We start from the raw sequence: 22785 nt of genomic DNA, 5'->3' as shown, positions 1-22785 counted from the left end.
ATCCATACAAATTGAGAGCAATCATCAACAAAGCTTATGTAGTACCTATAACCCTCAATAGACTTCTATGGTGAAGGACCCCATACATCTGAGTGTATCCTTTCAAACACAACAATTGACCTATTTTGTCTTACATGAAATGGCAATTTACTCATTTTTCCTTGAATACAAGCAGTACATATAGATGGACACAAATCTACACTAGTTGATACTTCAGCATTATTCAACATGACACTAAGAACCTCTTCAGATGGATGACCCAACCTTTTATGCCAAACTGTAGTCTTTATGTTCTTTCCAACAAATGCTGCATACCTTCCAAAACTTGTAGCTTTTGACCTTGAGAACACTGTTATCGATATCTTGAATAGCTCCCCATCATCACTCTTTCCTTGGTACACAATCATTCGAGTTGCCTTGTCTTGTATAAAAAAAGATCAAGTCATCATATACAAACCAACAACCATTATCTCTACATAATTTCTTAACAGACAACAGGTTCATTGTAATTCTTGGCACATGTAACACATTATGTAGAATTAATGACTTTTGTTGAGTTTTGATAAAAGAAGAACCAATATTCTGAACATGCAAACCTTCTCCATTACCAACAATTATTTTGGCATCACCATTATAAGGATTAATTTGATTTAGGATCTATACTTAATGTCATATGGTGAGTTGCACATGTGTCAACTACCCATGTATCATCAGCTGAAAAACCATGGATATTTGGATCTTCAATTGTGTCAATTGAACCTTAGGCAGCCATATTAGCAAGAGAAGTTGGGGGTGCACTTCCTTGATATGATAAATTATTCCTGTGAAAGCATTCTAAAGCCCTATGTCCTCTTTTCCCACAAATTTAACAAACCAAGAAACCACCAGAAGATTGACTATATCAGCTTTGTGAAAGCAATTTGGTGCTATAAGACCTTTTTCTAAAGCAAATTTGACACTCATGAGGTACATATGTCTTATGATCATTGGTTGCCATATAATCACTGCCATGTCAGACGAAGTTGTTAGAATATTTGTTAGGCTGTTAAGGATTTGTTAGTTGGTTAATTAGTTATAAGTAAGTTTTTATTGTGTTCAATATATTAGGATTTGTAACTCACGAATGTAATTAGTTAGTCGTATTTTTAGAAATACGGAGCATCATTTCTCTCTAAACTTCTCTCTAGTTGTTCATCTTTCTCAATTCTTCAAATTTTTTTATTTTCCTCAATGACTAACATGGTATCTAGTTAACATGGTATCAGAGCCACCAGGCTCACACCATGGTATCTGGTGGTTCCACTTTTCATTAGTTTTCATCTTTTTGTAGTTTAGTTTCTCTCAGATCTTCATTGGGTATTCCGATAATTTCTTCAGTGTTTCCGCAATCGTTCTGTAACTTCTGGGTTAATTTTCCTTCTGGAATTTTCGAGTCTTGAATTCGGAATTTTTCAGATTTTCATCAAGGTATTATGGCTTGGGTTCTTGAAATTAAAGGGTCACGACTAGCTCCAAAGTCATCATAGTCCATCAATGGCTTCCATCTTCATCATGATACGAATTGTGTTCGTATGCCATCGTGCGTTATCTGTTAGGAATCAAGTTCTGTTCAGGGAAGAAAACTCAATCGACCAGCAATTTTCATTTCTTGCTCGTCTGGGTAACTGCTGCCATGTGATCTGAATGATGTTGGCTAATGGATTCTTGCATATCACATGTTAGATCTATGCGTCAATAAAATTTCAGAAAGGTGATAAATTTGGAGTTTTGGGTATGATTTCGTTGTGAATTCTTGGTTCAATTTCATGTTCTTGCTTTAATTTCTTGATCGAGCTATCAATAATGGATGAAGTTTTTAGACACAAAGCCTCTTCTTTGAAAAAGATTGAAGTTGTAGGCACGAAGTTATTCATAGTGTAATGGACTTTTGCTCTTTTCTGTGATAATCTTTTCATTGTACTTTCTCTGTCTCTTCTTCCAATTTTCTAGATCTACAGTTGGGTTATTGATGTAAGTAAATATTGATGGTATTTTCGCACACCAGGTGTTCGACGATTTGCTTCAGCAATGACTTATTGCATCTTCATCGTTATTCTTCATGATGCTACTTCAATTGGTTCAGTTTTTCTGTTGTATCTTGAATCTTGGTGAGATTGGATGTGGGCTTTATGATCTAAAGCACATCAAAGTTTTCAATTGTTTGTTAATTTTGAGGACATGAAATCCTTATGGAGCAATTAAGTTTTGTAGGCACCAAAGGTTTGATGACATTTGTTTCTAACTACGAACAACAATTTGGGTAGTTTTCGGTTCCACATTTTGAGACTTTTGGTGGTTATGGAGAATCAACTCTGTAAGTGTGCAGGATACGTCTTGTTTTATGTGTATGTTATGAACAAAATATGAGTGGAATGCTTTTGCAAAGGTGTCTGGTAGGACTTTATGCAATTGTGATTGCAGCACCATTTGCATTTACATTGGGCCTCTTGGCATCCTTATTCATCATCATCCTTGCAATCAGGGAGTATATAGGAACATATGCAGCTCTTGTTTTATGCTAAAGTTATACCACTACAAATTCCAAGCCTCTTCGGAAGTGAATTTAATCTCTAACAGAACACAAACTAGCCTATAAGATCAAGTCTAACAAGCTTAGTTACAGCATGTATCTACTGTAAGTCTGATTTTATGTTTCTTAAAAAGATGAAGTTTGTAGAAGTTGATGCTAAATCCCACGAAAGGTAATTTTGTGTTGTGATTCCGTGTTTGAATAGGTAAAAATCCACAAAGGGCGATCCCGTGGTGTGAGTGGGTAAAATCCCATGATACTATAGTTAAGGCCGATGCCACACTATAGTTTGTTAATTTTCAGATTTTGAAATATTAAGGTCAATGCCGTTGAAGTTGTTTTTCGGTAAATCCCACGAAGGGTAATTCCGCGTAGAAGTTGATATACCGGCATGTGGATGTGTTCCAACTCCTTTATAGAAGGCTGTTCTTTGTGAAGCTCATGTTAAAGGCAGAGAAGTACAAGGTTGGCAGAGGATTTCTTGTTTATGTGCATTTTAATTGTTTGGAGAATTGGTTCCTTTATTCAGTTTTGGAATTTTGAGAACCAAGGGTGGCAGAGATGCAAGGATAAGGCAAATAAATGAAATTGCTATTAACACGAATGCAATGATAGGGCGACATCAACACTCTGATGATAGCATCAAGGAACCAAAATAGCTATCATTGCACTTTGATGCAGGGGTATTCTGATGGGTGGTGTTCTTATGAAGGGTACTTTGAAGATTTTTGCACTTATGTTTCTTTAAACAGATGTCTCAAATTGCAAGAGTCAACAATTTATCTCAAGCTTGGTTCCTAGCCTAAGATTGAGGGGGGATGAAGACAGCTGTCTTATGATCATTGGTTGTCATATAATCACTGCCATGTCAGCCAAAGTTGTTAGAATATTTGTTAGGCTGTTAAGGATTTGTTAGTTGGTTAAATAATTACAAGTAAGCTTTTACTGTGTTCAATATATTAGGATTTGTAACTCACAAATGTAATTAATTAGTCTCATTTCTCTCGAAACTTCTCTTTAGTTATTCATCTTTCTCAATTCTTCATTGTTCTTTGATTTTCCTCAAAGTAGTTAACAAGTTGAGAATAAAGGGTCTCAAAGGGTTTTAGAGAAAGTTGGGTTTGTGAAAGAAGGTTTGTTAAGGAAGTAAGGTTATTCCAAATATGAGATTAGAGATATGTTTACCTACTGCTTCTTATCAACTGATAAGAATTTTTGTGATTGGTCTGTTTAAAATGTTTGAGAGCATCTTAATGATTATGTCTCTTACTTTGAGGAACATTTTGTTGCATTAAGAATCTTGCTGTATACATTGTGGTGGATCAAACTAATAATTGAATCAACCCCCTTGAAAAATGTTTACAGGATGAAAGTTTGAAAAATGGAAGAAAAGTTTCGGATGTTTTCTATGTGGGTTGAGGAGTTCGTGTGTTGTAGGTGTGTGTTCATCTGGGTTGTGAATGAAGGAAGGCCTTCATTTATACACAAATTGGTTTGCTAGGCTAAAAAAAAAAAAAAAATTAAAAAAAAAAAAAACTAATAAAAAGAGCTTGAAAACTTTGAGTTTTAATGATAAGGACAAAATAAAGGGTAAAGTGAATAGTACCATCATTGACTTTTTAGTGTAAAAATTTGATTTTTCGTTAAAATGAATAGTACCGTGAACTTTTTGTTAAAACTCCTAATAAAAATGCTTTTAAAACAGTGTGCAGTTATTTACAATTGTTTCTAAAAGTGGCTGTCAATGTTACTGTTTTTTAATGTAAAAATATAATCTTTGCGACCACATTCATATGATGCTTCCTAATTCGACCACTTCATACTTTTGTTTGATGTCATCTTTGGATGACAGACTTCATTTGATATTGATTGAATATTCTATATGATTATTTTGAGAATTATAAAATTTGTATATTCTGATGATTAAAAGTGTGTAATTTTGAATGTTTTTATTAGTTTCCAAAAAAAAAAAGAGGTGGAAAAACAGTAAATCCGAGGACAATTTTCTACTTGCAATGTTAATGTGGACAATAACCCTTTTGTTGGGTTTTCGTGTATATAGTTTCTGCTGGTGTCTCATCTTCATCGTATCATAATAACCTCTTACGTAGGGTTGATATATATGGACCCCCGAGCTTAGCTAGCCCTGTATATCATCATTCCTCGAATTAAATCGTCCACAAAGATGCTGACGTGAATGCAAATAATACGGATTAGGGACCATATCATCTCGTTGAATAATTATTACACAATCCACTCCTGTCCACTCTACGGACGATAATGTATTTGGTCATGTGGATTGTGGAGCTTGATCATACATTCAGAGTCTCAGACACAGAGAGAGAGATATATATATAAAATTTTGGATAAAAATGAGGACTAGTTATAATTTATAGGGCCCATTTTACGTCGAATCAACGGTACCTAAGTGTAATTAAGCTAATTAAAATTGTCACGATAAAATTATCCTCGTAAAAATTCAATTTAATCTGAAACCATTTGTCTATTTAATTATCACTGTGGAATTCTAATGTTTCTAAGAGAATTAAGTGTTCGTCAATTTTTTGTACTCAATTTGATGCCTTAAATATTTCTGATTTGACTAATATATCGCAAAGATGATATATGAGTTGCAACTTAAAAAATAAACAGTTCGGATTATTAAGGATCGGTGTGGTGTGGGTTCGACAACTAATCCTCATTTTTATTAAAAAAAAATTCAAAGATTTCTAAGAAACATTGAAATTTCATAGTGATAATTAAATAGACAAATGGTTTCGAATTGAATTGAATTTTTGCTATGATAATCTATGAATCGAAATTTACAAAATAGGTGGTTCAGATCCTTGAAGTTCAGAAAGGATTCCACAGTTATTTCCAATTTTTTTTTAAAAAATTTGGATCCCTGTACATCCTACCCTTGTTGAGTGGACAAGACAGTTACAGCATTAGGATTTAGGAAAAGAACTCTATCCCTGACAAGGAAACCCCACCCCTCCCAATCTCAGCAATAACTTTACTTAACAAGGATGTGATTTGGGTCCCCTTCCTTCATATCATATTTGTCTCTGTTTCGTCAAAAAGCACAATCAAACTTCTCAAGAATCTAACAAAAGTACCTAACTAGGGTTACTTCGTGAAGGGAAGTTTGAGGTACGTAACCCAAAAAGGAAGAAAGATGAAGTAATTGTGCTTATAGTCTGCCATTAAGTAAGGTTACGGTTGTTTAGTGACATGATATTCATTTTTCAGAATTATCACCTTTTTTTTTTCAATTTTAGTTAATTTTATTTGCATTTCAATTTTGGATAATGTTATTAGCATTTCTGATTTGGTTAATAGTACTATAAAACCTGACTATTCCACAAATTTTAGAGTGAAAACCATTTCTGTTTCAATTCTTTCATTTTGATTTTTATTTTTATTTTGCGCTAGAGATAGAAAATAAGTCTATATCAAAAAAAAGAAGAACAAAGAAGGGTATAGGAAGGTAAAAAGAAGAAACGAAAGATAATATATGAAACAAAAACTTGAGATTAAAAACAACTTATTCGTTTTCCGTTTTGTTTTGTGTACCATTGATTATTGGACAACCCTACTTAACCAATCCTATTGTACGTGATAAACATGATGTAAATGAGTTGACGAGGAAAGAAGGGGTTGTTGTTCTTTCACTTTCATTCTGCTTGTGAATTGATGAGATTGATCACTAAATGTTTGATCGTGCAAGTTGCATCATCGATCAAATTTTGCAAAGTCTAAGTTGTTAACTGTTTTTTTTTTTTTTTTTTTTTTGGTTTTAGTGGCAAACACACAAGATCAACAAAATCTAAGTGTCATTTGTGCAAATTTTTATATGATGCCATCCTTTTGTTTTTTAAGTAATCTTGATTAAGGACCAAGGATTGAATGTCCTACCAGTTGACGTGTTCTGATCATTGTTTGATTGTATTTTTATTTGTACAAGATTATTTGTGAGGATATGCTCCAAAAAAAAAAATATATATATATTTGTCAGGATTATTTACATTTATTTATTATAAAATTATTTCACTTCATCACGTGGTGAAGCTAATTCTGCATTAGATATTGTGACGAAAGCATAACAGATTTTTCCTTAGTCGAATTTCAAAAGTTTTCCTTCAGAAGGTCACTGTTCAAAATTTCAAATAAAATTTATGAACATTCGTTGTCTGTTGGCGTAAGGTCGTCTTGCTCAGCAAATAAGAAGAAAATAACATAAATATTTTCGTATTTATGTACCATTTCTCATAATTTGCACTAGATGAAAGTTTTTTATTTTTCTTTTAACATTACCTTTTACTTAATAATGAAGAAAAATAAGTAACTATGTTTCGTCAATTGTCATCATATGCACTCATTAATTAAGCAGCATCATTTCAAAGGGGGCCCACCAGTCTCGTTCTGCCCCCGTTTAATGAAGCAGGTAAGGTAAACTCTCTTTTCCTCTTTTTGTAAATGGGCCAATAGTATTAATCCAATCAATTCAATATCATTAATGGGCCAAACTATTGCCGGATAACAATACTTGATGAGGTGGAGGCCCATATCTGTGGGCCCAATCTAGGCTCTTTAACTTTAGTTAAGTGGGACCCGCATTGGGTTTACGTAGTTAGCTCAGCATTCGGCAGTCGGGACACTTGGGGTTCCGACTGTTCACAACTCCGCAGAACCTCCCGTGAACTCCCACACCGTTAATCCTCCCTCCTTAGAGCTGGTGAGTACCATAAGTCCCGGTATGCGATTCTTATTATTTATTTGTATCATTATTTATGGAAAATTATATAAAATGTGCGTCTTATTTTTATAGGGATGATATTGTAATCATAAATTGCTTGTAAAAATAACCAATAATGTAGGAAGTGATGAGTAAAATTGTTGGCCATAATAAAATGCGATTGGTGGTTTAAGAAAACCCACTGATTTTTACGAAAATATTTTCACTCACTATCTTATTTATTATTATTTTAACGATTTTAATTTTTAAAATCAATGTAAAAGGACACAAATTTTAAAATTTAAATATACCTAATAATAAGCAATGGATAGCAAAAATGTACCCACTATCCTGCATAGTATACCCACACGATTCTTTATATTCAAGCCCAACAACCCACAAATCCCACGAGCTCCCTCTCGCGCTCCCCACTCTCTCTCTCTCACTGACTTTCTCTCTCTAACTTTCTATCTGCAACTCCACTTCGATTTTTCAGGTTGATGATGGGAAACTGATTTAGTGCGCAAATATAGAGAGGAGAGAGAGAAGAACACACATAAGTTCTGGGTTTTATTCATCTGTCATTTGATTTTCTAATCCCGGATTGCTTCTCGTTTGCTTCCAAATCCTGAATCATTTCTTCTGATGCAAAAACCAATTATGCTGAGGCCAAAAATACCAACAAAAAATATATAAAAAGTAATAAAAAGCTGAGCAGCACCAACAAAAGAAGGAACAAAAATACAAACTTTCTTTGTTTTCTGATGCGGTGATGCATGCACGTCCTGTCCCTTGATCATGACTCTTGAGGGTCCGTTTGCATGTCGGTTCTGAGCTTTACGGGATTCCTTCTTTTTCCTTTCTTCTTTCTCTTCCGATTCACAGGGTGAAACTTTTGAGAGAATAAACGCAGGAAACTCGCTCAGGAAGTGAGCTTTTTTTGCTCTGTTTTCAGAGATATGGAGGTCACAGAGTTGTAGCAGCAGAGAGATAATAGTTTCATGAAATCTTTTCTGCAGTTGCTGGGTTCTGGGTTTTTTCATCCGTTCTCTAATACCACAGAGCTTAAAAGTCAGCAACTTTCTGCCATTTTCTAGAGCTTCAAATCTTGTGAGTGATTTACTTGGTAAAAATCATGTTAAAGTTGTAATTTTGGGGGCATTTTGTAATTACTATTTCATGTTTTGCAGAGGGATTTTTACAGGAATTTTGAAGAACCAGAGCAAGCAACCGAGCTCCAATGGCGGAAACCAGCTCTCTTCTTTCTCCCAGAGAAAAACATACGAAACCCACTTCCTCTCTCTTCGCGAATCCGAGATTGTTCACCAGCTTCACCTCGAAATCGGTCTCCGAAACTGACGCCGTGATGAGCCCAACCTCCATCCTCGAAACGAAGCCATTTTTGGGCCTCCGAAACCCCTTCTGGTCCGAATCGAACACCCCCAGAACCCCGGAGCCCGAATCCAGACGCATCCACTGGGACAAATTGGACTCCAAAGGCATCGGCCTCGCCATCGTCGACGCTCTCAACGACTCCGACCCGAAACCGTCAAAGCCCCAAACCCGAATGGTGATTTTCGGGTCGCAGCTCAAGATCCAAATCCCTCCTCTGCAACCCTACCCTTCCGAATCACCGAAGTATCCGGCCGATTTTGGCAACAAGACGGAGAATTCCCATCTGGGTTCTTCCTCCTCCGTCTCGTCTCAGTCGCCGGAGAAGACATCGCCGTTCGAATCAGCGAGTTCCGGGCTCGAGACGATGAATTCGACCCGGGTTTTCACTAGCTGTCTCACTGTCAGTGAAATGGAGCTCTCAGAGGATTACACGTGTGTGATTTCCCACGGTCCGAACCCGAAAACCACGCACATCTTTGACAATTGCATTGTGGAGAGCTCCGATGGCGTCCCGGAGTTTTCTCCCGGCAGGAAGTCAAACGGGTCAAGCTATCTGTCTGAGAGTTTTCTCAGCTTCTGTGACAATTGCAAGAAGAATCTTGGCCACGGCAAAGATATTTTCATGTACAGGTTGGTTCAATATTCTTTTCCCTTGTTCTTTGTTTTTTCGAGTATTCTTTTCGAAAACTGGTAAAAACCATCATTTTTTCAAATCTTACTGGTTGAAATAATTGATATTTCACATGTATGTAATATTTTATCGATGTGTTGCCAATATTTGATGAATACCTGCCGATCTTAATTTTGAATTTGATTTCTGATCGATTTTTCGTTTTTCTCTTTTGAATTTTATCATATGATTCATATTCTGTTAGATTTTCTCACAAAACGCTTAACAATTTTAATCCGTTAACGTTATTTTTTGTTTGAAAAAAATTATAAATTGATAATATAATACAAATTATGGATAGGTATGACTACCCATATTAGAAAAGCATTTACAGATCCAAATTATGCAGGGTATCTTCTGCTATAAAATAAAATAAAACCCATCTAATCCCTTTCAACCAACCATTAAATTTTCTCATTTTATATTCACTTCAATCATGCAATTCATTTCGGTATTCTGTAGCAAAAAGTCTTTAACCATTTTAATTATACGTACGATGTTCCACTCTAATCTAAACTACGAAAAAAGTGACTCAAAACTTGGCTCGAGCTGCACTAACTCGGGTGCAAAGGAAACACACTACATTAGCTAACTTGGCTACGCCGAGATTTGTGTGTCTACATCTACTATTTTCAAGCATTCCATTTAAGTGCTGAAATTGTGTTTGCAGGGGTGAGAAGGCGTTCTGCAGCCGTGAGTGCCGTTACCAGGAGATGTTGTTGGAGGAGGGAGCGGATAAACTGGAAGCTTGAACCTTTGAGTAGCTGATTGTAATGTCCATGGAATTGTTCCTGACACTTCGCTGAAAAAGCTTCAGCAGGGAGAGGGTCCCTTTTATTTTCTATTTTTATTATTTTCTATTTTTCTTTTGGAGATAAATAATAGGGAGGGAAAGAAAGTCTTTTGAGTCATCAAATATAGTCCATGAATTGAAGATACATGTAAGACAATATGGTACTTGAATTTTCTGGGAAAATGTATCTTTTCTTTTTCTCTTTTCACTTACTTTTTTGGTTTATTTTTAGGTGATGCTATTCACACAACTGTCTTTATTTTTTACACACTTATTTTAATTTTTAGCCTTCAGATTCAAAAAATTGAAGAAAATCAAATAAAATAAATTAATAAAAAAGTATTGAAGGTAATAAGGAGTACGAATAGCACCACCTTTTTTTCTAAGCTTTCCCCTAAATTTTCTTCTTTTTGGTACTTTGCTTTATGCTTCCTCTCCTTGTAGAGTTGTATAGGGAATGAATAAAAGATGTTGTAGAGCTGAATTTTGTTGAATTGTGATAGGATTTTTACCACAAGCAAATAGGGTTAAAATCACTGAAAATACTTGCAAGAATACAAGGTAATTGTAGTATAATTGCTCATGCAAGGTCGTTGTCCACAAAGATTGTTTGATTAATTCATAATTAAATCAACTCTTAATTAACTATTGAAACAGATTTTTATCAAAGATTTAAGATTTTTGAGTTTGAAAATGTTGAATTAACAATTAGAGAACCTCGAAGTTGGAAAATAAAGGTAGCAAACATAAAAACGTTTTTTAATTAAAACAATTTAGGGAAAAACTAGGGTTAAGCCGTCACCGTTACAATCCTATGCAATTCTATCAATTACTTATAAATTTCCACATCCATGCTTTGAAGGTTAGGTTTTCCTAACGCATATTTTCCTTGTGATGTTCAAGCGAAAACGTATATCTAACATGCAATCCATCTGTGATGTTCAGATTAAATATAAACATGCAAGACTCATTAAACTTCGTGAAAACCTTTTGAAAAACCATGCAACCCTTAAGAGCGTGATGTTCGCCTTAAGTGAACTTACAATTACTAATCACAAGAAGCCCTCCTCAATTTCAGGGTGATGTTCCAACAGAAATTGCATCAAATAACTTGTCTAAATACCCTAATGGTGATCAATCATTAAAATATATAGATAGATTTAATCGTGGTGATTAATAATTCAAAGCAAACATGCATCCATTCATAAGCAAATTAATAAAATTACATATTCATGCTACAGTTCATGGCCTAACCCTAACAAATGAATTAGTTACGCATATTCATAATAAAAATCAAAGGAAATATCATTCCAATGAGTCAAAGGAATGAAAACACCTTAAATTAGAAAATATCCACGAACCCTAGCAATCCTCCTTTGTCTCCTCTTTTCCTTTTTCTATTTCAGAACGGCCAAGCAATCTCCTTGCTGAGCCCCCTCCACAAACCCTAAAACATAGGTCTCTTATTCCAACTAGGAAAGTAAATAATAAAAATAAAATACTTAGAAAATAAAATCCTAATTAAACTAGGAAAACTGCAAGGGAACTGTCCAGCCACGTTTTAGCCTCAGAAATCCTCCAAATCCGGCCCATAATAGCTTGTTTTAAAGATCGGGACGTTCTGAACACATCTCCAGAAGGCCACGAACCCATCCGAGGTCATCTTGGACTTCAAAAATGCAATTCAAGCCCAAAACGTCACTATTCCAACACTGCACATTGCTCATTTATTTTATCGCCAGAAAATAACCGCTTGGTAGAAAATTCTGATATTTTGATACGATCAAGCCAAGTGACTCACGAACATCCTCCAACTAGAATTACTCCAAAATTCGTCCATTTAATTATGTTTTCCTCCAGAGGAAGTCGAAAGTCCTAAATTAGAAATACAATTCAAAGTATCAAAATTCTTTCAAAATATTAACCAAAATATACCAAGAATAGGGTTAAATATATACTATAAAATCTGCTCATCAAATTGTTAATATTCAATAATGTTGTTCGTTTAAGAAGTGGTATTCCTCTTCATATGTAAGTAAGAGGTCTTAAGTTCAATTCTCTCTAAATGTGAATTTGAACCACATATTGTTAGTCCATTATAAGGCTAAGCACATCCACTTTCTTTTTAGTGTAGATAATATCGTTTATTCAACAAAAAAATAATAATAATAAAAGAAGTGTTTGTCAAAAAGCACTTGAATTTTTAATAAACATTTTATTGTGTGTTAAATAAAAGCACTTTCAATAAAAGCTCTATGGATGAGGCGTTTTTGGCAAAAATGCAGGTCAAAGTGCTTTATCTATCTTGGCTCATTTGACAGTGATTTCTTGTGCATTGAACAAAAGTGCTTTTACTTGGAAGTACTTTTAAAATAACTGAAAGTGCTTTTAAAGAAAAGGTTTTTGGGTTTCAAATGCATGTGAAGTGATTCCTGGAAGAAGCACTAGTTATGTGCTTTCAAGAAGCACTTCAAGTGTTTTTCTGTGAGTCACTGGGATTTTTACTAAGGATTGGTTCAAAAAATATTTTTACTAAAAACGCTTTCAATCATTTTAAAAGCACTTCCAAAAGAAGTCAGAAACGTTTATAAAAAAAAGGTTACAAGTAGAAGTACTTTTTGTAATACCTTGAAAATTTAAATGTATGAATTGGATATTCATAATTATGAATATGTGGAGAAAATAAAAAATAAATCGATTTATGGTTATGAAAATTTAATTGAGAAATTTTAAAATTTTGTTTCCGGAAATTATTATAATTTACGTATTTGTATTATTGAGATTTTATATTATTTTTTTAAATTTTATATTAATTTATTGAATTTAGATTTTAATTAAACTAGTACCAAAGAGTGAAGTTTTGAAATTAATTACTTAAAATTCATAGACCATTCAAGGTCACAATTTATATTTCCAAATAGAGCTCGATCTCACGAACGTGTAGGCACAAACCGTTCATGAAACAGAGTCATAACGAAAGAGTTATTCACGTTTAAAGTTAGAGACATTTTTGTAATTTTGGCTTAATCTAGAAGGCTCTAGGTTTCTGAAGCCATTATCTGTGATGACACGTGGATGGTTGAGATGAAAAGAAAAGAAGAGAAAAAGAGAGAATGAAGAGAAAGGATGGGGGAGGAGGGACCAATCGGGAAAAGAAGAAAGGAGGGGAAATGAGGGAGGGGAGAAGGAGGGGAACTCGGACCCCTCTTCGACCCGGTTCCACCTTTCGACCAACCCGACCATATCTTATGATTTCAGCCACCGTTGACAACAAGACTGGTGCCAAAATGATCCTTACAAGACTAGTGCCAAAATGATCCTTACTTTGAACCCAGTCGTTCTCTCTCCCATTCCCACCCGAAAAACTGACGAAAATGGATCGATTTTAGGAGGACCCGCACAGTGGGGTGCGGCGAGTTTAGCCTCGAATCACCAAAACTTGGAGTTAACTCCATCCATCTCCACCACTATTAGAGTTCCCTTGAGGCCTAGAACAAAGCCCAAACAACTATAGGGATGGTGGAGCACCGGAGGTTACGGATTGAAGCCACCGATTCTTAGGGTTTCCGGCAGGTTTGAGTGAAATTGGGGTATTTCCCAGCCAAATTAGACTTAGCCATAGGTATGAAAATTTCTCCCCTCACTGAGATCTACTTGCTTGTAAAATTTGGTAATTTTTGGAAATAATTAAATTTTCCGGCAAGTCGGGGCGGCTGACTGCCACCTGCAGCAGCGAGTGGCCAATGAGCCGATGCTATTTTTTATTTTTTTTAATGTGAATTTTGATATTCCAATTATGTATTTGGTATCCATTTGATGTGTTTCGATTATTAACATGAATGTTGGATTTTTCAATTAATTAAATAATTTCGAAATTGGTTTGAAATTGAAATGTGAACTATGAAAGGCTTGATCTGGCTCAAGGGTATGTAGTTAGTCTAACAGGGTTAGATGCAGCCTTAAATAATTGAGAATTAATATTTAGTTGGAAAACTTGATCTAAGAGAAGAAAGTGGTGATAAATTGAAAATATAATTGTATGTGTTGGTAAGAGAATTATGGTATAGATCATGTGTGGGATTAAGGAATTTAATTAAAGAATCACGATTAATGGTAGTTAAATAAACAAGAGTTTAGTTTGGGCCTATCACCGATATTTTTTTCCGAAATAAATATTTCGAGGCAGGGCATTTCAAATGGTATTAGAGCAAATGATCCTACTTTACAATGTGAGATAATATTGATGGTTGTGGATATGAATTGTGAATTGTATTGATATTGCACTATTTCATAAGTTCTTGACTAATGATGAATTTATGTGAAATGCCTATATTGTGAATCACTATGAAGTGAATTGAATTGAGTAGGAGTAGAAAATTTTAAAATGTCATATTTTATGTATAGCTTTAAGAATGAGCATTTGGTTTAAAGTTCCGGATTAATCTTGAATGAAGTTGATATTATGTTATGTATTATGAAAAATTTGAATGTTAGGATGATTGTGAAATTAAGACAAGTATATGGAAAAGTCGTATTATACCTGTGCAATTGAGAAATATTGATTTGGGCAGAAATGGCCCAAGGATGATGAATTGGGTGAAAAGGCCTGTGGATGTTGATTAGGGCGGAAAAGGCCTGTAAATGTTGACTTGCGCGAGAAGGCCCATGGAATGGGAGGAATGTCTGATTGGGCAAAATGGCCCATGGCCCATGGATGTGGATTTGGGTGGAATGACCCATAGAATGTGGAAAAGTGGTTGAATGGGCATAAAGACCGAGTGTTTCTGTGAGAAAAGCTCCGTGTGTGGGCTATGAGAATGAGTTATCAATAGGATGTGTGGAAAGGCATAATTGTTGGGTATATTACGATTCTTTCTAGGCTGCTAGTCACTTGTTGGAACAGAAAGAAAATCGTGATAAAATCTTTGTTTGACCAATGATGATTATGCTTAGGAATTATTTATATTTGTATGGCCAATGATAATGATGGATGGAAATTTTAATATTTATGAAAGTCATGGTGGTTTATCGAATGGGAATGAAATTATAAACTGTGGTTATGGTTTGATCATTATAATTGGAACGGTGAAAAGATCATGAAGATTTTTTTTCATTTATTATTGGTGGACATGAATGAAAATATGGAATGAGCTTTTGAGTTCATTTAATATAAACGTTTTCCCAGTTGAGTTTTTATGTTTGATGAAAAGAATTGATGGGAAAGGTTTATAACTACAAATTCGATTGGTTTGGTTGCCATAGTTATGAGTTGTCATTGTTGGATTTGATATTGCAAACAAAACTGATGACGAGCACGTATTCTCGTGGCTTTGTGGTTAATAAGGTTTAGTTTTGTTGGCCAATAGAGTTGTAATATATTTAAATTTCTCTTCCTTGGTTGATGGAATGTGAATAGTACTCTGGAAGTTCAAGTCACTCGTTTATTCGATATGTGACTGCACTTTGAAACAATTTAAAAGAGAATCAATTGAAAGAAAGATTTGAAAAAAAAAAAAAAAAAAAATTCTGATGTTTGGTATCGCCCGTGAGTGCGGTTAGAAATTTTGAGGTAGAATCATTGTAACGGCGATGTATAGCCAGTGATGGTACGTGGTTTACCAATGATTGTGGTCATTATGCTAGTATTATCTAGCCAATGGTAGATATGGTTTGTGTGACATCCCGTCCCGGGATTATTAAAACGTACTAGTGAAATGACATTTTAGCCCCTAGTTCGTTTCGTTATTTTGTTGGTGGGTGGTGTGGTGTTGGCATGTGTTGGGCCACACACACACACACACACACACACACACATACACTGTCCCTATCTCCCTCTCCCTCTGTCTTCTCCCTGTCTCTCTCTCCCCCGAGCTCCCATTTCCACTGTAAACGTACGGACACACACCAAGAACCATTATACCGTAGCAGATCGAGGAAACCAAGGGTGCAGTTGTGATCGTGAGGTCGAGGGGAGCACGAATATACCCTTTTCAGGTAAGAACATCGACGTTTTCACGTCGATTTCTTAAACTCCGATTTGAGTACTGTTCATGCAACATTAATTTACTTAGTTTTTGGACATTTGAAGCTTGTAGATGTGTTGGTGAGGTCCCAAGGAGCTTGGGAGTGCATCGTTGGACGGATTTGGACGTCGAAATCACGAACTGTAAGTTTGGCCGAATTTTCATATTTTGGAAAGTTTGATTCCGTTGTTTTTAGGCTCTAAAACTAGTCCAACGTGGTAGTTGAGGTTTAGGGCTTCATTTTGGTATAAAATACGTGAAAAATGGATGAAAAACGACGGAGAATAGTGAGTTTTAAACTTTCCCAGTTTTCCGGTGGCTGGAGTCCGGCGAGGTTAGATCGGAGAAGAAAGAAGAATATTCCGTTAAGTTTAACGGAATATTCCTAACGGCAGTGACGGCGTCAGTTAGGTTTAACGGAATATTCTGTCAGTTTAACGGAATATTCCTGACGGCGTCTGTTGACACCGTCAGTGTGCATGGCACGTGGCCGCGCGTGGGGGGCGCGTAGGTCCGTGCCTTGGCCGGCGCGTGGGGGCGCGTGCGGCGGAGGAAAATTATTCTAAAAATATGGTTGTGATCCTGAGGTTGTGTAGAGCACGTTGGTATATTCATTTGTCCATTTTGAGCAATGTATGAGAAGTTATTACGAGAAGTTGGTTATGTGCTTTAAAGTTAACGTTTTTATAGTTGTTTCGCATCTAGGTGACACGTACCCCGAGGACGAGCGTGCACACGCGAGGCAGGGGGGCTACGACCCTTCTACATACCAGTGAGTGGGCTTTTGTTTTCCGTATATACCTATATACATTTATATTCCCAGAAATTGATTTAAAAAGGGTTATTTGCCTTATGCCAAGCATGTTATTATTATCGTTTATGCATCATTGCACGCATTAGTAGTGGCATACATATATATGCATATTGGGTGCTGTGGACGCACAGGTAAGTGGTATTCATATTTACTTTCAGCAGTAGTTTGAGAGACTTAGCGAGCTCATAACCTGCACCCCCGGTGTTAGTGCTCCCGCCCAGAGTAGGGCACAGTCCTTCACGTGATGTTCACCTCCCGCACCACACGCTCAGCTTGGATCCAAGTTAGGTGCATAGGCTTGTCGTACAGACCACATTAGGTGGTTCCGACTCGTAGGTGACTCGCGATTATTCGCACAGCCTTCACGTGATCGTAGCACTAGAGCGTATATATATGTTACACCCAGGCCTGTCGTACAGACCACCTTGAGTGGTTCCGACTCGTGGGCAGGTTCAGTTATAGAGTTGAGATTTGAGCTCTAGATGCAGCCGTACAGGTCACGTTAGGTGACTCCGGCTGCCAGATGTTATGATGTTGATATGATTTATACCTGGGCACTTACATTCATTATGAGGCTTTGGCATGGCATATCTTGAGCATGATTGGCATACCCTTGAGCATGTTTGGCATGTTTATACATACGTTTATATGTTTATTTTCTGGGAAGTATACAGGTTTTACGGCGAGGGGTTAGAATGTATTTTGCTAAATGGTTTTCAAAGAGCTTTGTTTTTGCCCACTCACGCTTTTGTTTTGCGCCCCTCCAGGTTCTAGTTGCTTAGCCGTTGCGGTGGTTTCCCCTGAGGGCTTTCCGGCGTTTCTGACAGACACTCCCCATTGTAGGGTCACCGTCGGGCGTACTACTGTTGTCTTTTTCGTTTGGGCTGCTATAGACCTGCTCTGAAATTGTATCTCACTTACTAGCACTTGTTTTAGTACCTTGTATGCTAGTTTTTAATTACTCGTACTTTTATATTACTACTTTATTAGCTTCCGCACGTGCACATGGCTACGTCACCTTTGTGTGACGGCCAGCACGCTCCGATCTCGGTCGGGGTGTGTCAGTTTGATTTATGGTATTTATTTAGCCAATGAGAATTATGGCTTGACGTTTGATATTATTTTTGCCAATGTGTATGGCTAGAAATTCTGATATTTATTCTGCCAATGAATGTGGGTGGGAATCTGAGAATGTGGGTGAGAATCACGATTATTATTCGTTGGTTTCTTATTTTTGAAGCCTGAATAAAATCGTAGACTGAGATTATGATTTTATTCACCATTAAAGGAATGGTGGGAATAGTTCTAATTCCTTTTCGTATCTTGATGGTTGAAATCTCGAGAACCAGATTTATTTTAACGGGAGGTGAATGTAATACCCTGAAAATTTAAATATATGAATATGGATATTCATAATTATGAATATGTGGAGAAAATAAAAAATAAATCGATTTATGGTTATTAAAATTTAATCGAGGAATTTTAAAATTTTGTTTCAAAAAATTATTATAATTTATATATTTGTATTATTGAGATTTTATATTATTTTTTCGAGAATTTATATTAATTTATTTGAATTTAGATTTTAATTAAACTAGTTACGAAGAGTGAAGTTTGGAAATTAATTATTTAAAATCCGTAGACCGTTCGAGGTCACAATTTATATTTTATAATAGAGCTCAATCTCGAACGCGTAGGCACAAACTGTTTATGAAACGGAGTTATAACGAAAGAGTTATTAACATTTATAGTTAGGGACATGTAATTTTGGCTTGATCTAAAAGGCTCCAGATTTCTGAAGCCATTATCTGTGATGGCACGTGGAAGGATGAGATGAAAAGAAAAGAAGAGAAAAGGAGAGCATGGAGAGAAGATGGGGGATGAGGGACCAATCGGGAAGAGAAGAAAAGAGGGGAAAAGAGGGAGGGTAGAAAGAGGGGAACTCGGCCCCCTTTCGACCCGCATGGTGGGGTGCAACGGGTTTGGCTTCGAATCACCAAAACTTGAAGCTAACTCCATCCATCTCCACCACCATTAGACTTCCCTTGAGGCTTGGAACAAAGCCCAAACAACTATAGGGACGGCAAAGCATCGGAGGTGACAGATTGAAGCCATCCATTCTTAGGGTTTTCTGGGGGGTTTGAGTGAAATTGGGGCCTTTCCCCGCCAAATTGGACTTGGCCACATGTATGAAAATTGCTACCCTCATTGAGATCTACTTGTGTGTAAAATATGGTAATTTTTGGAAACAGTTAAATTTTTCAGCGAGTCCAGGCGGCCGACCGCCACTCGCGGCGATGCGTGGCCACTGAGTTGACGTTGTTTTTTTTTTTTTTTTTTTTTGTGAATTTTGATATTCCAATTACGTATTTGGTATCCATTTGATGTGTTTCGATTACTAACACGAATGTTGAATTTTTTTATTAATTGAATAATTTTGGAATTGGTTTGAAATTGAAATGTGAACTACGAAAGGCTTGATCTCGCTCAAGGGTACGTAGGTAGTCTAACAAGGTTAGATGCAGCCTTAAATAATCGAGAATTAATCTTTTGTTTGAAAATTTGATCTAAGAGAAGAAAATGGTGATAAATTGAAAATATAATCATATTTGTTGGTATGAAAATTATGGTTATAGATCATGTGTGGGATTAAGGAATTTAATTAAAGAATTGCGATTAATGGTATTTAAAGAAACAAGAGTTTAGTTAGGGCCTATCACCAATATCATTTTTTGAAATAAATATTTCGGGACGGGGCGTTACACTTTTAACATAATGTTCATCAAATGCACCTATAGTTTGTTCGTGTTGGCCAGGATCATGATGTGTGACTAATTAGAGCTTACATGATCTCTTTTCACTATGTCCAAAGTGCTAATGATCTCGATTGAAGTAGATTATTTTCTAACTATAAACGGTGTCTGTTTCTACCAAAACGGTCTAGGCGGCCACCTAGGCACTGGGCAGGTAGGAACCGAGGCGATTTCGTGCAAAATGGATGGAAAAATCGGGGTGGCTCTAGGCGGCCGCCTAGGCAGTGCTAGGTGGCTGGGCGGTTTTTTTTTTTTGAAATTTAAAAAATAAAAAAAATAAAAAACTTAAGTTCTAAGTATCTTACATTACTATATTTCCTTATTTTTCTCCTATTTTGCATTTTATATTGTTTTAAATTGTGAACTTGTTGTACATGTGTCATCCTACATTACAATACTCCTCACTATGGCTATATGGCATATATGCACTTAATGCGTTTTTAAACTTCAGACTTCCTTGTTGGATACTCTTTTTTTATTTTATCATTCTTTTATTATCTTATTCATGGATTTCATACAAGTATAATTTTTTGTAAGTGTCAATATGCATTTATTTACAAGATATACAACAAATTTAATTAAATTAACCTAGGCCGCCTAGGCACCCGTCTAACCACCTAGGCGTTAGGCGCTAGCCCACTACCCGACTAGCGCCTAACGTTTTTTAGAACCTTGGTTTTTACACATACGATCACTTATTATCATTTTTTAATCACTTCGAACTTTATCGATTAGATACTTCCGGTGGCTTTGATTAGCGCACTAACGTAAGAGTGCATACTTTAGGGAAAAAGTAATGTGACTGATTTGAAGGGAATAATTCTGTATAAAACAAACTTTTATTTTAAAAAAAGTACCAAATTCAAGGGAAATTAGGCTTAGTAGCCCCTTTACAAATCTATCAACCAAAAATAGCACTGCTATTAAAATACAATTTCTTTTCGTTTTTTTTCAAGAAAATACTTTCAAGTTAAAAACATCGTGTTGATAATGTATTTTTTTTAAGGTAATAAAGGATTTCATTGATAATAGATGGAAAAAAAAAAAACAATATAGAGACCATGAAAAAGAATGTGACTCGAAAAAAACTTCATGCCATTTAAACCACATGGTAAAACCCTCGAGGGAGAAAAAAGAGCCACCTATGCTAATAACAAAACATATAACGTTCCAATATTATTATCAGACAACAAACACATTAATCATGAAGAATCTACATCATTCCAAAAAGATACACCTCAATGATTAAGACTATAGCGAGCCACTCCATGTGCCACTGTGTTTGCCTGTTGATAATGAGAAATATGTGTTTCGACGACTCTACCGCTTAGTCAATTTTGTTCCACTTAATCCCTGTTTCATGGCCACATATCTTTCTGGCTAAAGAATAGGAAACCTTTCTCTTGTTACATGAATCCAATTTTCATTTCATCCGGAAAAAAATCATCTTTTTCTCAACAATGTCTCATTTGATCCAATATCGTTCCTTTAGATAGGAACAATTTTGATGAATACTGATAACTCCTGGATGGAGTAATAGAACAAAAAAATACATTAGATAATTTGTGTCTAGAACGCATTTTGAGAGCATAATTAACTTCGGTTGTTGTATTTGTAAAAGAGCTAATAAGCACACTTTTCCCTAAATTCAAAGCATAACAATAAGACACTAGGCAACTACCTTTCTAGGTAAGACTTTTGTATTTATTTGCAAAATAGGCTTGATTTTGATTTTATATCACGACTCTTGATACCCCTTCACATGTATTGCAACTCTTCATCACAACACTTCATTTTAGTCACATTTCTTATTAAATTCAAGTTGCCTTGTCTAAATCATGACAATTGGTTCACATTTCTTAACCAACAACATTATTTTATATAAACCAAAAAACCAAAAAATGGAAATAATGTTTTATATTGGGTAATTATACCTATAAATTAAGGATATTAAAGATCCTTTCAGGACACGAGATAAGCACTAAATATTGTTTAAGATCATCTATTTATGTTTTTATCGCTTATATTTTTCTTATATTTAAATTATATCGTTTCAAAATCTTATTTTGAACAATATTCTAAATTCTCAAAAATTAAACTCAAAATGCTTAATCCTCACATCCAACGAGGACAACATCCCCTTGGACATATGAGACAAAAAAAAAAAAAAAAAAAAAAGAGGATCATATTTCCTTAAAAACTTATCAAAGTGCTCTCTCTTATATTATTTAGGTGGGATATGAACGTGGGTGTATTATTTCTATATTTTAATTTTAAGATTCTTTACCAAAATAAATATACAATATATAAAGATGAAATTATTATTTCTTATGTTAAAATCTAGAAGCCAAGACTATGTTGGTTGTATATTGAAAACGAGAGTCGGGGCAATTTTGCTTGCTTCATCACTCATCACATCTCCAACACCAATCAATATGAATAACCAATTACTTTATACTTTATGTAATGTCACATAAAACGAGAGTGTGACATTTCGGAGAAAAACAAATAAAGTTGACAATGAGCTTATAGCAAACGACTCCCCATGTATAACTTGAGGTAGTAAAACCTTCCATATTTGAATCAGTATATAAACGTACACGTAACGAGTGTTATACTTTCTCTCGTGTGACTTTCTAGCATGCGAATAATTACTATGTGAGGGAGGTCGGTGTATTCACTGCCATGAATTCATAATGCTAAAAGCATTACCTTACCTCCCTCACTTTTTAACCTACCCTAGGCTTGTTACTAATAACTAATAAGTTTTACATGTTCGTCATCATATTCTTTCTTTACCAACGCAAGTGTCCATTTGGTATGTAGCTCACAAGGATAGTATGTAGCTCATTTGGTATGAAAGTGTCCATTTGGTATCTAGCTCACAAGGATAGTCTCGACCAACGCAAGTTTCTCGCTTAGGTCTAAGGCTTTAAACCCTCAAGTTGTACCCAAAATTAAAACATATGG

The 22785-nt window shown here is 35.6% G+C and overlaps 1 protein-coding gene across 1 annotated transcript; it reads left to right on the top strand.

Moving 5' to 3' along the window:
• The first annotated feature begins 7700 nt into the window (after positions 1–7700).
• On the top strand, positions 7701–10373 carry LOC137730969 (NAD(P)H-quinone oxidoreductase subunit, putative (DUF581)). The gene is made up of 3 exons (XM_088687828.1): positions 7701–8417; positions 8500–9332; positions 10043–10373. Exons 2-3 carry the CDS (start codon positions 8548–8550, stop codon positions 10122–10124), a joined length of 867 nt encoding a protein of 288 aa, XP_088543954.1. The 5' UTR covers positions 7701–8417; positions 8500–8547; the 3' UTR covers positions 10125–10373.
• Positions 10374–22785: the final 12412 nt, after the last annotated feature.

The sequence above is a fragment of the Pyrus communis genome, chromosome 16 (assembly GCF_041283825.1).
Source record: "Pyrus communis isolate YQ-2024b chromosome 16, ASM4128382v1, whole genome shotgun sequence".
NCBI lineage: Eukaryota > Viridiplantae > Streptophyta > Magnoliopsida > Rosales > Rosaceae > Pyrus > Pyrus communis.
The sequence above is the reverse complement of the archived record's forward strand: the minus strand, read 5'-3'. Positions and strand labels throughout refer to the sequence as shown.